This window comes from Vulpes lagopus, chromosome 7 (assembly GCF_018345385.1).
Source record: "Vulpes lagopus strain Blue_001 chromosome 7, ASM1834538v1, whole genome shotgun sequence".
NCBI lineage: Eukaryota > Metazoa > Chordata > Mammalia > Carnivora > Canidae > Vulpes > Vulpes lagopus.
The window spans coordinates 30670168-30685958 of record NC_054830.1 but is presented as its reverse complement, the minus strand read 5'-3'; the positions used below and the strand labels follow the sequence as shown (position 1 = coordinate 30685958).

The 15791-nt window shown below is 40.6% G+C and overlaps 2 protein-coding genes across 2 annotated transcripts; one reads left to right on the top strand and one right to left on the bottom strand.

Annotated features, from left to right (window-relative positions):
* Positions 1 to 291: 291 nt before the first annotated feature.
* Positions 292 to 14477, bottom strand: SNTN (sentan, cilia apical structure protein). Its single transcript, XM_041760666.1, has 4 exons — positions 14368 to 14477; positions 12122 to 12156; positions 5394 to 5533; positions 292 to 450 (listed from the first exon to the last, which is right to left on the bottom strand). Exons 1-4 carry the CDS (start codon positions 14475 to 14477, stop codon positions 292 to 294), a joined length of 444 nt encoding a protein of 147 aa, XP_041616600.1.
* Positions 14478 to 14593: 116 nt separating this feature from the next.
* Positions 14594 to 14989, top strand: LOC121496163 (60S ribosomal protein L36a-like). The gene has a single exon (XM_041764472.1). The coding sequence runs from the start codon at positions 14624 to 14626 to the stop codon at positions 14924 to 14926; it is 303 nt and encodes a 100-aa protein (XP_041620406.1). The 5' UTR covers positions 14594 to 14623; the 3' UTR covers positions 14927 to 14989.
* Positions 14990 to 15791: the final 802 nt, after the last annotated feature.

Here is a 15791-nt window from a genome sequence, read left to right as displayed (position 1 = left end):
AGTGTTCATGTTCTAAGTCACTACTAAGCAAAAGCAATTTGATATTCAGTGGTATCAATTCTATCTTATTGTAAAGCACCCAGAGACTATATTATTCAAACATTCCTCAAGAGTATGCATATACTTTTCGAGTTATATTGAATCTAAATACTAGCAATCAGAACCACCCCCAGGCAATCCCAGATTCATGAGCAGTAGGCTCAATTAATTTAAAATAAAATGAGGAAAAATCTTTAAACGTTTAACACTGTCTATTGCTATTATTTTGTCTAACTGCATATTTAAAGCTATTTATTTCATGATTTTTACACTCCATATATTTTGCAGCAAATCTGAAATTACAGTGATGCTTAAGAGCAAAATCATGAAATCCTCAAAATCAAGTTTATCTTCAGTGTGCTCGTTGAGTTCAGAAAGGAGGTCTTTGTATTTGGGTTTGGTTTCTTGGCCCTGTGAGAATAAAGAATAAGTAAAAACTAAATTCGGTTTGCCACCTTGGTTTTACAGATAACAAGCAATAAGAAACATGTTATTAACATGTTATTGTAACATAACATGTTCTTAACAATATCATGTCAAGTTGCTACTAGTGCTACTAGTTGAGCACCATGTTAAATCTTTTCATGGGTTATTTTGCTGAATTTCCATGGTGACCTTATTGAATATATTATTATTATCCCCACTTTACAGATGAACACCAAAGATTCAGTGAGAATTAAGTCACTTGCCTCAACCTAGGCAGCTATTGGTATAGAGCCAAATTCATAGTCTTGGCTTCCTGATCCTGGAGCCCACACTCTAAACTACTAAGCTATCTGCCTCTCTAGAAACATAGATACGTCATGTTTTCAGAATTTCAAAATATGGGATGTTTTGGTGTCTCAGCAGTTAAGCATCTGCCTTGGCTCAGGGCGTGATCCTGGGGTCTTGGGATCAAGTCCCGCATTGGGCTCCCTGCAAGGAGCCTGCTTCTCCCTCTGCCTTTATCTCTGCCTCTTTCTGTGTCTCTCATGAATAAATAAATAAAATCTTTTTTTAAAAAAAGAATTTCAAAATATAATCTCTTTCTTTTTTAAAAACATTATCTCTTTGTTATGGGAGAAATTCACTCTGTGTCGCACTGAACAATAAAAATGTCCAGATATGTGAAATAAAAAATGCTAATAGAAAATCTGTGCTTTGGAAAACTGTTCAGCATTTAGTCTGATCATAAATCACACCCAAGTCCATAGTCCTCATAAATAGATTGAAGGAAAACATATGAGTAGTACATACATGGAGAGGCTTTTTAGTTTCCCACCACAGCTTGTGAAATATCTTCCCAAGTGGCATTAAAACATTAAGGTCATTTGGTTCTCTGTTATTCTGAGCTATGTTTGCATTTAGTTCAACCCCAAATGCTCACCCATGTGCTAGCTGTAAAAAGCTATCACAGCAATGACTAAGGCCCTTCAGGAATGATGATACATTCCTCTTACAGGCTAGACCATTCTTGTTTCTCTAGGCTCTTGTTTCTCTCAAGAGGTCCCACCTAACAGTGAGGGTGAAAGAGCTTCCCCTGCCTCACTGCAGGGACAACTAAGTGCTATGTTGAAAGGGTCAGATCCAAGGTAGAGATAGGATTACTTACTGGTGGAATGGCACACTGCTCAAGGGTCAGAGGTGGGTGTAGATCTCACTTTTTTCTTTTTAAAATATTTATTTATTTATTTATTTATTCATTTAAGAGAGTGAGCATGAAGGTAGAAGGAGAGGGAAAGAATTCTAAGCAGACTGCCCACTGAGTGCAGACTCACCCTGGGGCTTGATCCCAGAACCCTGAGATCAAGACCTGAACCAAAGTTGGAGGCTTAATCCACTAAGCCACCCAGGTGTGCTAGATCTCTTTTTTTCCCTGCATATTGGAAGAGCACCAGAGTTGACCCAGGTCTAGCCCTCTTGGGGACTGACTAGCCATCTTGTCTTAGTTTCTCCTCCTCCTCCTCCTCTCCCTCTCTCTCCCTCTCTCCCTCCTCCTTCTCCTTCTCCTTCCCCTTCTCCTTTTCTTCTTCTTCTTCTTCTTCTTCTTCTTCTTCTTCTTCTTCTTCTTCTTCTTCTTCTTCTTCTTCTTCTTCTTCTTCTTCTTCTTCTTCTTCTTCTTTCTTCTTCTTCTTCTTCTTCTTCTTCTTCTTCTTCTTCTTCTTCTAGATTTATTTATTTATTTATTTGAGAGAGAGAGAGAGGCAGGAAGAGTGAGTGGGGTAAGGGGTTGAGGCAAGGAATATCCAAGCAGGCTCCTGCTGAGTGGGGAGTTGAATGCAGGGATCCATCTCACAAGCCATGAGATCAGGACCTGAGCTGAATCCAAGACTCTGATGCTTAACCAACTGATCCACCTAGGTACCCCTTGTTTTTTATATCTTCTTAACAGTACATTTAAAAGCTCAGTTTTATTGTATCTGGCTGACTACAGAGGATTAAGATCCCCCAAGTCTTGTTAGCTTATGAGAAAGGAGATGCTCTCCTCAGAATGCAGGCCTCAGCTAAAAGATCCATCTCTGTTTACCAAAGAACTCCACATGGGGATGTAGGAGGAAGCCCGGTTAGTAACTAAGGGGCTGCCATCTTTAGCCATGGCCTTGAATGCCCCCACCTGCCTTAAGGAATCTCACAGAGCTGGGTGCTCCATCCAAGGCAGCATTCTGACATTACACATTTGGTCCATGAAGTTAAACTATTGCTACTAAAATTGAGAATGCCCCTGAGTCCCCTGGAGTCTCCTGAAGTGTGGCTTCTGCTTTTGGGTGCCTCTCGTAGGAGGCAGGGATGTGTCTGCTGCGGGAGATCCAGGAATTGGCTGCCTTTCTCAAGTGTAGCCTACACTGAGGAACACGAGGCTAAAGGTGTCTTTCTGAATGATTTGGCTTTAACTCCCCCCCCCCCACCAGCTGTTCTCAGAGGGGTTAATGAATTATAGCACCACCCCTCCCCTTATCCAAGGTCTCCCAGAGTTTCAATTCCCGTGATCAACTGTGATCCCCAAGCAACCATTCTCCTTCTGACAAATCATCAGAAGGTCTATAGAAGCCTCATGTGAGGTCACAGGGCCCACCATCACTCACCTCCCTTCACCTCAGTCACGTGGTCACAAGAAGGGTTAGTACCATCCAATAAGGTACTTTGAGGGAAAGACCACCTTCATGTAACTTTTATTAGAGTATGTTGTTATAATTGTTCTATTTTATTATTAGTATTGTGACTCTCCTACTGTGCCTACTTTATAAATGAAACTATCATAGTCACTGTGTTCATAGGGAAACGTGGTCTGTAGAGGGCTCAGTTCTGTCCCTGGCTTCGGCCTCCACAGGGACCTGGGAACTACCCTGCTCATGACGGGGGAGGTGACTATACGTACATCAGAGTGACCCTCTGCTAGGTGCTCATTCTCATGTTTGTTGAAAGTTCTCTGAGTATTTGCCCAGCCACCAGCCAGGAGACCTTTTTCTCTCTGGAATCTGTCATTCTTTTGGCCTCTGATGTAGGCAAATGTTACAGGATTTACTCACCCACACCTTCCTTAAAGACTCTCTAGAATGTCTTACTGCTTGTCAAATTCTGCCTACTAATTCTGGCTGAAAAAGTCTTTCTTTAAAAAAGAAAATTCAAAGAACAATACAAAGGATTCTTATTCTTCTTGTAATTGAAAATGTGTGCCCTTTGACCTATATCACTTTGCTTCCCCCTCCCTCCGGGCCCTGGCAACCATCATTCTAGTCTCTGTTTCAGTGAAACTGGGTTTTTAAAAAAATCTCTTATTCGTGGATCCAGATCCAAGGTTGATTTCTCACATAGTCTTTTGAAATAATCAGATTCACAGGAAGTTGTCCCCTTGGCCCAGAGTCCCCTGGTGGATGACTGTCCTATATGAAAGCCCACACATTTACATTTTAATAGAATTATAATACTCATCTTTTTAATTTCTCAGAACACACACAGCACCCTAGACACTGCTTCCTTTTTAGGAAAGGAAATATTTCCTTTATTTACCTACCAATAAATATTGGTGGTCTAGACTGCACGAGCCCCCCTTTTCTTCTTACACATTTCTCCTATGCCAGCATTTCCCAAAGTATGCTTGTAGAATGTAATGCAGTTTTAGGTGATATAGGAATAAATATTAAATACAAATTAATAGTCATCTATTCTTTTACTACCTTCCATTTTTACCCACTGAATTGACATTTATAATCATGATAAAGTATTCCTATAAATTTATTTAAGTAGGGAGTTAAAGAAAAAAGTTCTAAGTGAATTATCATACAGGCTATAGGTAGATGTGGGGAAAATATTAGTATTTCAGTGACTGAAGGTTGGGGAATATGCCTGTATGTAATTGAGGTCGGTGACCTAACTCTGACTTCTATATTGCCAGCACAAATCTCTATTCTGATCTCCCAAGTCATATGTCCTGTTGCTCTGTTTCTCCTCTGGCATGTTTCAGGGACATCTTAAAATTGACACATTCTCATGGAACTCATCACCTCTCCCCCACCTCACCTCACCTCAAATCTGCTTATACTCCAATCTTTGTCTTCTCTGGGAATAAGGCCACCACCTACTTCTTCCCAGGGTCAGAAACTGGGGCATCAACATTTGCTCTTCCTATTTATCAACACTACAGCCAATCAGTTATCAGATCCTGTTCATTCCACCTTCCAGATGTCTCTCCTGTTCACCACCTTCGTCCCAAGCATCATTGTCCTTGGTTTGGATGCTCCGTCACAGACACTCTCTCTTTGTCCGACCCCCACCCCAATTCCTTCTGCAGGTGGTGTAATTTCTTAGTCCTGGACTAAGAGACCATGCCTGGCTTTCTCCTACCCTCAGGCTGTGCCTCTGTAATTTCACTTCTCTTTGCCTCCTCAGCCTTATCTCCTAGTGCTTCCTGCTTTCCTCTCCCTTCTCATCAACTACTTCTTGGCTGTCCCAGGTCATTGACCATCCCTACCAGGCTTTGCATATACCATTCCCTCTGCTTGGAATGCTATCATTCTCAGCCCCCACCCACTTCCCTTGCATTACCAACTCTTGCTCATTCTTCAGATCTCAGCTATACCTTTTTTTCCCCCAAGAGTGCTTCTTTGACCGACTACCCCAAGATGGTCCCTCTGTTTTTAAATGCATGCTCTACTGTTTTATGGTTATTTGAATATTTCTAATTACTTTTTCAGCATGTGTCTCTGCACTGCTGGATTGTTAGCTTGTTCATTGCATTAACTCTAGTGCTCAGCTCACTTCTTGGCATATGGTAGGTATTCATTAGACATTGTTGAATGAAACAACTTGATTGTTGGCTCTTTGGGCCCTCCATTATGATGTGGCTCCTATTTCTTCATGCCTGTTAATTCACTTACTTCTGTGAAATTCCTAAATTGTGTTTGCAGCAGATTTTTGGCAGTAGCTTTTCCAAGTTTACCATCGGGGTCAGAAGAGTTTCTGAAAATCAGAGCGATGGTAGCAATGGCTTTTTCCAGATCTGAGCCCTTCTTGAGAGCTGTGAGGGAAGAAATGACATAGTCTAGGTTAGGAATGACCCTTTTCCAGACATGGGGTTATATTTCCCAAGGGACCCAGGGGGTGCAGGTCATGTCAATGTGGCCCTGTCCTTGGAATTTTTGCCACCTATCTGAGAGTGGGATGTAGGGACATCTGACTCTGGATCTTTAAATAATGGAAACAAAAGTTTCTTCAGGAGCAAAAGAATTATTTGAATTAGGATGAGATTGCCTACCTGTTTGTCATGTGACCTTGGGAAGACACCTCACGTTTCTTAGCATTGGTTTTCTGATCTGTAAAATATTGAAGGGGTACCTACTATGTACTAGGCTCAGACTCTGGCATTGAGGATACCACACTAAATAAGACAAAGTCCTGCTCTTGTGAAGTTTGGGTTCTATGTCAGAGCATCACCTCATGCTAGTGTGATACAGGGGATGGCATCCAAAGCAAGCTCTTTGATATCATGATGGATAAGGGACTCCCTTTGACTTACAGCCTCAGTCATAATGACTTCCCAGCTGGTTTCTCTGGTTTCAACCCCTTGGAAGGGCGGTGCTAACTCACTTCTTTCCGGTGGGTAGCACCCAGTGAACACAGAACTACACAAGGTGCAGTACAAAAAAGTCATTTGTTCTCTGTCCTGTTAGGCCCTTGCAATCCTCTATCATAGAACTTCTCACATATTACAGTCATTGCATTTTTAATGGTCTTTCATCTCAACTAAAAAGCAAGTTCCAGAGACCAGGGATCGTATCTTTATCACTGTATTCCCAGTGATTGGCACAAATTTCTGCTACATAGTAGGTGCTTGTACATGCTTTATAATGAATGAATAAGAAGGAAATAAAAGGAAAACAAAATCCTACAGCTTTTAGCCCAGGTATTGTGCAACAATTGTTGCTACAAAGAACGATGATCAGAGAGGATAACACAACTTTTGTATTGAGAGCGCACTATACTTCTGGTATTTTCCTAAGGGACTCAGCCCCCAGAAGTGACACAACTAGATGTGGCTTCTGCCCTCTTACAATATACTTTGCAATCTATTGAGATAATAAGCAATAATCAAGAAGAGATGTGTCTATGAATCTGTTTGTTTTAATGTATATTCAATGGTTATTTGTCCATATATATATTACACATACTTATAACTTGTGATGTATGAGGCAAAGAAAGGCGCAGAGACAGAAAAAAATTTTAAAAATACATCTGGGAGGAAAACTACTTAGATAGCTAGTCTTGGAGGTCTCTGTGTATAGACAAACATTTAAGCTAAGACCTAATGGATAGGAAGGATCTTGCCATGTGAAAGTGTTGGGGTGGGGGTGTCAGGCTGGGATTCGGGTTATTCCAGATGTCCCAGGCTTGGGGAGCAGAACGTATGAAGGCACAGATCAGAGTGAGTCTGGCGGGTTGAGGGAGCTGGAAGGAGACAGGTGTGGCAGGAACCTAGAAGGGTGTTTGATTAGGAAAGGAGGTGAGACTGGACCATGTAGAGCTTACAGCCCCTGAAAAGGAATCAGACTTTTTTTGCAAATATTTTCTTCCAGTCTGTCAATTGTTGGGTTTTTTAATCCTTTCAATTGAGATCTTTTGTGGAGGAATACTTTCTAATTTTTACAAAGTCTGATTGCCAATTTTTCCTCCTATGAAAGATTTGTACTATGTAAAACTAGAAGTTTTATAATTTTATGGTCTACATTTAAATCCATGATCCATTTTGAGTTCATTTTTTGTAAAAGGCATGAGACTTAGGAGCAAGTTCATTTTTTCAACCTGTGGATGACCAATTGCTTTTGCACCAGTTGTTGAAAATACCTATCCTTCCTTCGCTAAGTCATTTTTACATCTTTGTCAAAAATCAGTTGGGCATATTGTATGTCAATCTCTGGGTTCCCTATTCTGTCAACAACACATTGTTTTGATTCCTGTAGTCCTATAGTAAACCCAAACATAGGGGAGAGAGAGTCCCCCACTTTCTTCTTTTTCAAAATTATCTTGTTTATTCTAGGCCATTTCCCTTTCTGTATATATTTATATAGACTTGTAGTAAGCCTTCAGAGAAATTTGAGGAGAATTGATATATTTGCTATATTGACTCTTCCAACTCAGGAACAGTATGTATCTTCATCCTCATACCACATTAGATATGCTGGAATGATGTGACCTTGCTGAGGACACACTAATGATAAGTGGCAGAACTTGAATTTGAATCCAGGTGGAAAACATAAGCCTCATGATGATAGGGATTTCTTTTTCTTTTCTGTTCTCTTCTCTTTCTTTCTTTCTTATTTCTTTTTTTTTCTTTTCTTTTCTTTCTTTCTTTTCTTTTCTTTTTTTTTCTTTTTGCCTGTCTTGTGTTCTGTGGAACCTGCAATATTTAGGATAATGCCTGGCACATAGTAGGTGCTTCATATATATTTGTTGAATGAATGTCTGCTAAACCTGTGTCCTCAGCATCTTACTCCCTGATTTCCTTTCTAGCTTCTTTTTTTAAAGATTTTATTTATTTATTCGTGAAAGACACACACACACACACACACACAGGCAGAGACACAGGCAGAGGGAGAAGCAGGCTCCATGCAGGGAGCCCAGAGTGGGATCCATCCTGACACCCCGGGATCATGCCCTGAGCCAAAGGCAGATGCTCAACCACTGAGCCACCAAGGCATCCCTCCTCTCTAGCTTCTGATCCTCAGTCTCACTGCCTATGGCTTGTGCCTGACCTTTCCTACTTCTGTCTGCTTGTCTAGTGGCTGGCTCTCCATCTAGCCTAGAGCTCCAGCCTCAGAACATTCCCTGCTTCTTTGGATTTGATTTTTGGCTCTTTATCCCTCTATCCTTAACCACCTCTTCCCTTCATCTCTGCCACATCCATGAAACCTACAGTTAGAATTGAGATTCTCCTTGATTACCCAACACTGTGCTGCTTATCAAAATCCCAGAAGATAAGTATATTCTTCTAGCTAGTGTCTATCTGCCTTTCCTGGGATGTGTGTATTTGAGGGGGTGGGATGCTATATGGTGGTAACCTTGAATTTAAGCGGCTAAAGAATAAACTCTATTTACTCTGTCTTTATGAAGCAAATTGCTTAGAGGAGGTAATTCCCTAAGAGGTAAATATTCCTTCAGTAATTTTGGCCATTTGATTTATTAAGTAATGACTAGGAGCAATTTGGGAAGGCTTTAGTATGAGCTGCTCTACTGGTAGCCTCTTGCTCTCCAGGCTACACCTTTCTGGTGAGGAAGGGGTGTATTTGCAATCTGTGAGTGAGTTTGCAAATAATGACAGACACCTTCCTTGTTTACTCGGTGCCAGATGCCTTTCAAACATAATCTTATTTAATGCTTAGTAAAACCCACAGAGGTAGTACTATTTGTGTCTCAATTTTACATATTGGAAATTGACACATGGAGAGATTAATAGTTTTAAGGTCAAATTGCTCAGAAGTGGCAGATGAAAGAATTGAAAGTCTCTTTGACTACAAAGACCGTAGAAACACCTGCCAGTTTAGAGGATCTCTTTGTAAGGCCATCTGCACAGAGGCTGTGGATTCCAGATATTGTCCAGCTCCAGGAGGAAGTTCAGGTCCATCTGCATTCTAGATGGGGACTCTATTTGGAATGAGTCAACTCCTCTTCCTTCTCCACCATTCTTTTAAACCCAGCAGGAATTTCCCCCTTGACTATGACATAGCATGTGTTCATAGTAAGAACTGAACTAGAAAATATTACAAATAAAAGATAACAAGATGCTCTGGTTGTCTTACCAATAACTCATGATACTTTGTGAGATGTTTTGGTTTCCTGTTTTTATGGTTGGGTTCTTCCCTTAATAAACTCAGCATGTTGCCTTTTAATTCCTGCCCTGTCTGCCTCACAGAGTTGTGAGCAAATATGTGAAAGCATATTGTAAAGAGCTAAGTCCTAGTAAAAACCCAAGGGTCAATGTTTCTCTTTTTGGCATCTTTTATCAGCTTTCTTGCCTCTGGAAGGGGAGTGTTGGAGAGGGTGCTAAACCAGGCACTTCATGTTGACCTCACCTGCTATTTCCTACTTTACTTTTTATGATTTAACAATACTAAACGTGTGTAGTCTCTTACTCATACTGTTCTGCAACAGATATTTTTGGGGGAAATATTTATTGCTAGGCTCTGTCCTACTTCTGGGGATGGGCCACTGAGCAATATCAAGAGAGCAATACCTAATTTCCCGGTGCCTGTGTTCTGGAGGATAATAGTAATGAACAATTACAGAGCAGTATTTGACATTCTAGTCATTCCTCCATAGGATGCACAGGGTTCGACTACTTAGCTCTCACACTAGCCTTCAGAGGTGGGTTCCCCCATATCATCGCCACTTTATAGATAAGGAAACTGAGGCTCATGAAGGTAAGTAGCTTGCTCAAGGTCACACAGGCAGTATGGTTCTTTACTGCGGTGCACACTGCCTTTCAATATTGTTTTTCAGGCAGTGTATTTCATAGGACTCTTTCTCAAACCCCCAGATTGGGCAACATGTCCCTCCTTTGTGCTTCTCTAATTCTCTGAACATAAACTTATCATAACCCTCACACTAAAACTGTTCATCTGTCTAAATTTTCTTCTGGATCAGAGAAGTCCAAAAGAAAGGTACTGTGAGCCATAATGATAATCTAATCTTTCCGGTAGCCACATTAAAAGAGTGAAAAGAAGCTTACAAAATCATTTCCATAACACATTTTATTTAAACCAATCTATCAAAAATATTGTCATTTCAACAGGTGATCAATCTAAATAAATTACTGAGATATGTTACACTTTGTTCTACTAAGTGTCTTAAATCTGACTTACTGATTACACTTACAGCACATTTTAATGCTCAAGATCTACACGTGGCTGGCGGCTGCTATACTGGACAGAGCAGTTCTAGACAGTGTGTTCCTGAGGACAGTTACTACAGTTTATTTATCTTTACTACACTCATTCCCAGGCCCTGGCGTGTTGTGGGCCTCGGTATACGTGTGTTGTACTGAGCTGACCAGAACTTCAGAGCCATCCTCTGCCTTGTTCTCCTCACCTTCCCTGGAAAATGGCACACAGCTCTAAACATTAGATCTAGTGAGTTCCTGGCATATTAGCATAACAAATCCAACTCTCAGTGAAGCAAGGTGTCAGAATCACCTCATTTTAGAACTTTTCCTAATATTAATTCTTTTTGCAAATGGAGAAATGAAGACCTGCTGGAGAGAAGTGGTTTGTCCCAGTTCACATAGGTAGTAATATGGCAGGACTAAAAACTAGGTCTCTCTAGGTCAGTAGTTTCCCCAGTACGCTAGTGCTTTTCAAAATTCTCTGCTACAAAACTGCTTTGGATATGTACAAATATGTACTCATCCCCTATTTCTATCCTCAAGAGATCAGGGCATAGGGCCGAGCAGCCAGCAGAGAAAATGTGGGTTTATATTGACCTCTAGTCCATGCTCTGCCTGTGTCTTATTTCAGTGGATAACATTTAAAACCACTTGCCACTGAATAAAACCTATTCTGGGAAGTTGAGCCATGTTTATCCTGTGCTTTTTTAAGGCATGGGAATAAATGTGGCCCAACGGTCCGATGAAAGGAGTCAGGTCCTAGGAATGGTGTGTGTGTGTGTGTGTGTGTGTGTGTGTGTGTGTGTATGTGTGTTTCAAGGGCAGTAAGAGTGATAGAGTTACAACTCTCCTCAACCTCCGAGAAGGGATAAATTGTATTAGACATGTGGTGGGACAATTATCAAAAGTATCCAAAATCATTTAAATTGTAAAACAGAAATCATAGCTTTCTTATTGTGATAGTATAAAAATAGTAGTTTCATCGAGATGGAGATTTATTTAAATAAAAATATAGAGTCTCCTTTGGAGATATTGGCTAGACATCTAGGAAGAAAGACAATTGCAATATAATAATATCCATTTATGTTCATTACTCTGTAAACATTTTAAAGCCACAGATTTTGGAATAATGATCCAAATTTTGAATGACTTTTTTCTTATATTGTTCCTTCCATGTCAATATTGTTATCTCTAAAGATATTTTCTTGATAAAATTGAATTGAGGGGAAATATTTACATTTTGAGGGTTGGCCACACTGTGTTTTCACTCCATCAACAGAGGCAGTTGGGGGTCGATTGCATCCTGAGTCCAATGACCATTTGTGAACTAGATATTGATGGCCTTGCTCTGGACACACTGAGGATGCAGCCCATAGAGAGGCAGCTGGGCTCATGGGAAGTGGCCTGAATTAGGAGTCAGAGGATCCACGCTCTCATCTTTGCTTGGCCTCTTATGGACCGTCTAGGTTTGGGCAAACTAATTCTTGGACCTTGGTTCTCAAATCTTTAAAAAAGAACATGATGTTATGCTATATGTTGGCAAATTGAACTCCAATAAAAAGAAATTAAAAAAAATAAATGATACAATGGAAAAAAAAGAACATGATGAATATTTAAGGATGTATCCACAAGTTCTCTTACATCTCTGGCATTCTTTAATGTCCTCTTATTCTTTGTGTGCTATCACTGTAGAAGAGAAATACGTACCATTGCAGTCACCCCATGACTTACCTTTTATTGTAGCCAGTTGTTTTGATACCGAAATGCTGCCAACAAAATGAGAGAAACAGAATGATTTTGGAGCTTGGGTATTTATTTCAACACCTCAAGTAAAACAATACAGAGACACCTGGCTGGCTCAGTCTGGTAATGGTCAGACTCTTGATTTGGGCTCAGGTCATGATCTCAGGGTCTTGAGGTCAAGCTCCATGTTGGGCTCTGTGCTCAGCGGGGGTCAGCTTGGGATTCTCTGTCTCTTTCTCCCTCTGCTCCTCCCCTGCATGCACACATTCTAAATAAATAAATAAATAAATAAAATATTTTTACAAATAAAGCAATACAAAGATTTAAAAATTAATTTGTTTTCAGTAAACCTTCACTGACCCTGTGGGTGGAAAGTCATCTGTCTTTCAAACTCCTTTTTCTCCTTGCCACATAGTAAAGACATGCTCGAGTATGTCTAGTGCACATATCCTAGTGTTTCTTGCCTTTATGTCCCCACAGGGTTAAATTCTCTCCAATGGAAAAGGAGTGGAAAAGTGTGGTCACCTTCCATGTAAGCTCTTCTCTGTTCTTTCCCATTTCCACCTGACTGACGTAGAAATTATCCAGGGCACTTTGGAAACCTCATGTTAAAATCACTATCATCCTGGGTCCCTACATGGCTACATTGAGTAAATCTGCTATAGACCTGAACCCCCATTCCAGACTGTCACACGAAAAAGAAAAAAATAACTCCTTGTTCCATAAAACACTAGGATTTGAAGTTGATTTATTTGTTCTGAATCTAGGTACTGTGCTGGGGGTTGGAGATGCCTCAGTGACTGATGGGGACATGTTCGTGCGCTCTTGTGGCTTAAGGTCTAGGACTGAAGACAGATATTAAGCAGGTATTTCAATCAAAAGTAATGGCATAACCAGATGTGCATTAGGGGAAATTATTTCACTGATATATCAGGAAGAGAATGGATAAGGGGCCAGATGAATCTTACTTCCTTAAAAACTGCAAGTCAAAGTTTGCTTGATATTTCAACCCACAATGACTAGATTGGTTTTCAAGAAAGCCAATAAGAACAATAGCACTTGTTCACATCTTTGACAATTCCTTAAAGGAAGCTTCCCGGTTCAAGATCTGGATTTGGTATTAACTAGCCAAGAGTGCATCACTTTGAGGAGCCTCTCTTTTTTTTTTTATTTTTAAAATTAGGAAGCTGGACTCTATGATTTTTTTCTGAGATTTATTTATTATTGTTTGAGAGAGAGTGAGCGAGCAGGGGAGGGGCAGAGGGAGAGAGAGAAACAGTCCAAAGCAGACTCCACACTGAGCACACACAGCTCGGTCTCACGACCCTAAGATCATGACCCTGAGATCACAACCTGAGCCCAAACCAACAGCTGGACACTTAACCCACTGTACCACCCAAGGTCCCCAAGGGCTGTACAGTTTTTTAGAACTTTTATGGTCTTCTTGGTGAGTTCCTCTTGATTTTCTAGAAACTCTGCACCATTATTATTTCCTTTATACAATGTGCTATCTTTCATTTTGCATACAATGCACCTACAGCATGGCTTGTGTTCTTTCTTTCTTCTTCTTTTTCTTCTTTTTTTCTTTTTTTTTTCTTTTGGCTTTTGTTATTTTCTATTGCCACAATCTCCATTAGTCTGTGTGGGCTTTGAGACCAAGAGTTTATGCAATTTATCTCAAAACCTTCCAACCCTAACCTAACAGAGTGCTATCTAGCAGTTGTTAATTGTTCAAGAAAGTATTCTGAACTATAGTACATCTCCTAAATAAAACTACACAAGAAAGAATATTTTGAATTTATTAGTTATAATTTGACACATTTGAAGATATGAAACAATTTCCCTCTGCCATGGGTAATCTGAAAGAATTTGTTGTATAGTTAAATTCCTTGCTAATTTTTTTTTTCTTTTTTGTGGGCTCCATGCAGGAGCCCGATGAAGGATGACACCCTGAGCTGAAGGCAGATGCTCAGCCTCTCCTTGCTAATTTTGATTTACAAATGTTTCTCAAGAGGCAATCAAAGATATTTGTGTTAATCGAATCATCTTTTCAGTTTGCAATCAAATCTGCCCAGTTGTTCCCTTTGTTTCTCCAATCCAACTTACAGCTGTTTTGGGGTGGGTAGTAAGTACCAAACTTAGAATATCTTGACCATCGAGTTGACACGAACTCTTTGGAAATGCACCTGCAAGCTTAAATGAAACTCATTAAAGGAAAGCCACGTGCCACTGACCTTTTAGGCATTTTCCTAGGTGCTAATGTGGATGTTGGGGCTGCAGAAGGACTGGGGTCCCCTTCCAAGTGGAGTGCTTGGTCCCGGCTACTGTGCATACAGCCACACATATCTGGTCGTTTGTTGTGTGTTGGTCTTTCCTAAGCAACAGTCACTTGCCCACTGTTACTATTGTTGTTCACTCCATGACAACTATATAAGGCTTTATTAGAAGAGCTTTTTGCCTTCTTTCCGTGCCGATAGCACTCTCGCAACGATGGTGAATGTTCCTAAAACCCGCCGGACTTTCTGCAGGAAGTGTGGTAAGCACCAACCCCACAAAGTGACACAGTACAACAAAGGCAAAGATTCTCTTTATGCCCAGGGAAAGCGGCATTATGACCGGAAGCAGAGTGGCTATGGTGGGCAGACTAAGCCGATCTTCCAGAAAAAAGCAAAAACTACAAAGAAGATTGTGCTGAGGCTTGAATGTGCTGAGCCCAACTGCAGATCTAAGAGATGCAAGCATTTTGAACTGGGAGGAGATAAGAAGAGGAAGGGCCAAGTGATCCAGTTCTAAACTTCATTTTGTTATGAAGACAATAAAATCTTGATGTTATGTTCACTTCAAAAAAAAAAAAAAGAAGAGTTTTTTGCTAGTGTTACTGGACATTAAACCATTCAGACATTCATCAAATATTTGAGTGCCTGCTATAGGCCAGGTGCTGGTGCTGGTGATACAATAAGAGCAAAATCAAACACAGGCCCTGATCCAGACAGCTTAGGGGAAAGACAGATAATCAAGTCATCACACAAAAATTCCCACCCAGGAACAGTACTATGCAAGGGGATGCTATGAAATTGGTGTCAGTCAGGGAGATCAGAGAGGCTTCCCAGAGGAAGTGATGTTTGATGATGAGTGGGAGTTAAGTACATGAAAGGTCAAAGGATCCACATTGTGGGTAGACGGAATAGCCTGTAGTAATCTTGGGGGCAGGCGGGAGTATGGTGATTAGGAGGGACTGAAAGAAAGGCCAATGTGTCTAGACCGGAGGCTGAGGAAGAAGAGGAGGCATTTTGGATAAGACCATGAAAAGCTTGTAGGTCACAGTGGGGGATTTTCACTCTACGTCAAAAGAATAGGAAAGCATTTGTGGATTTTAAGCAAGGAGGGTAATCAAGTTAGATTTACATTTTGGAAATATCACTCTGGCTTCAACGAGAATAATGGTTTGTAGAGGTGGACAGTAAAAATACAAGAATACTGGTGGGAAGGCTACTTCTTTTGTGTTAGCTTAGAGGTCTTTCTGTAAAAATCAGGGAATGTGTCAGCTCAGATAAGTCTGGTTCAGGGAAGACATGACCAGTGATTACTTAGATCACTGGTGAGTTGATGGGTGAGAGGAAATGGATCTCAACAGAAGCTATGAATAGCCATTGTCCAG

What these genes read in the sequence shown, in the direction of transcription:
- SNTN (XM_041760666.1), bottom strand. Translation starts at nt 14,477, where the DNA reads ATGTGTGGCTGTATGCACAGTAGCCGGGACCAAGCACTCCACTTGGAA. An exon ending in ACAACTGGCTACAATAAAAG is followed by an intron (nt 5,534 to 12,121) that starts GTAAGTCATGGG and finishes CTTCCCTCACAG; the next exon opens with CTCTCAAGAAGGGCTCAGAT. An exon ending in AATTTAGGAATTTCACAGAA is followed by an intron (nt 451 to 5,393) that starts GTAAGTGAATTA and finishes TTATTCTCACAG; the next exon opens with GGCCAAGAAACCAAACCCAA.
- LOC121496163 (XM_041764472.1), top strand. Translation starts at nt 14,624, where the DNA reads ATGGTGAATGTTCCTAAAACCCGCCGGACTTTCTGCAGGAAGTGTGGT.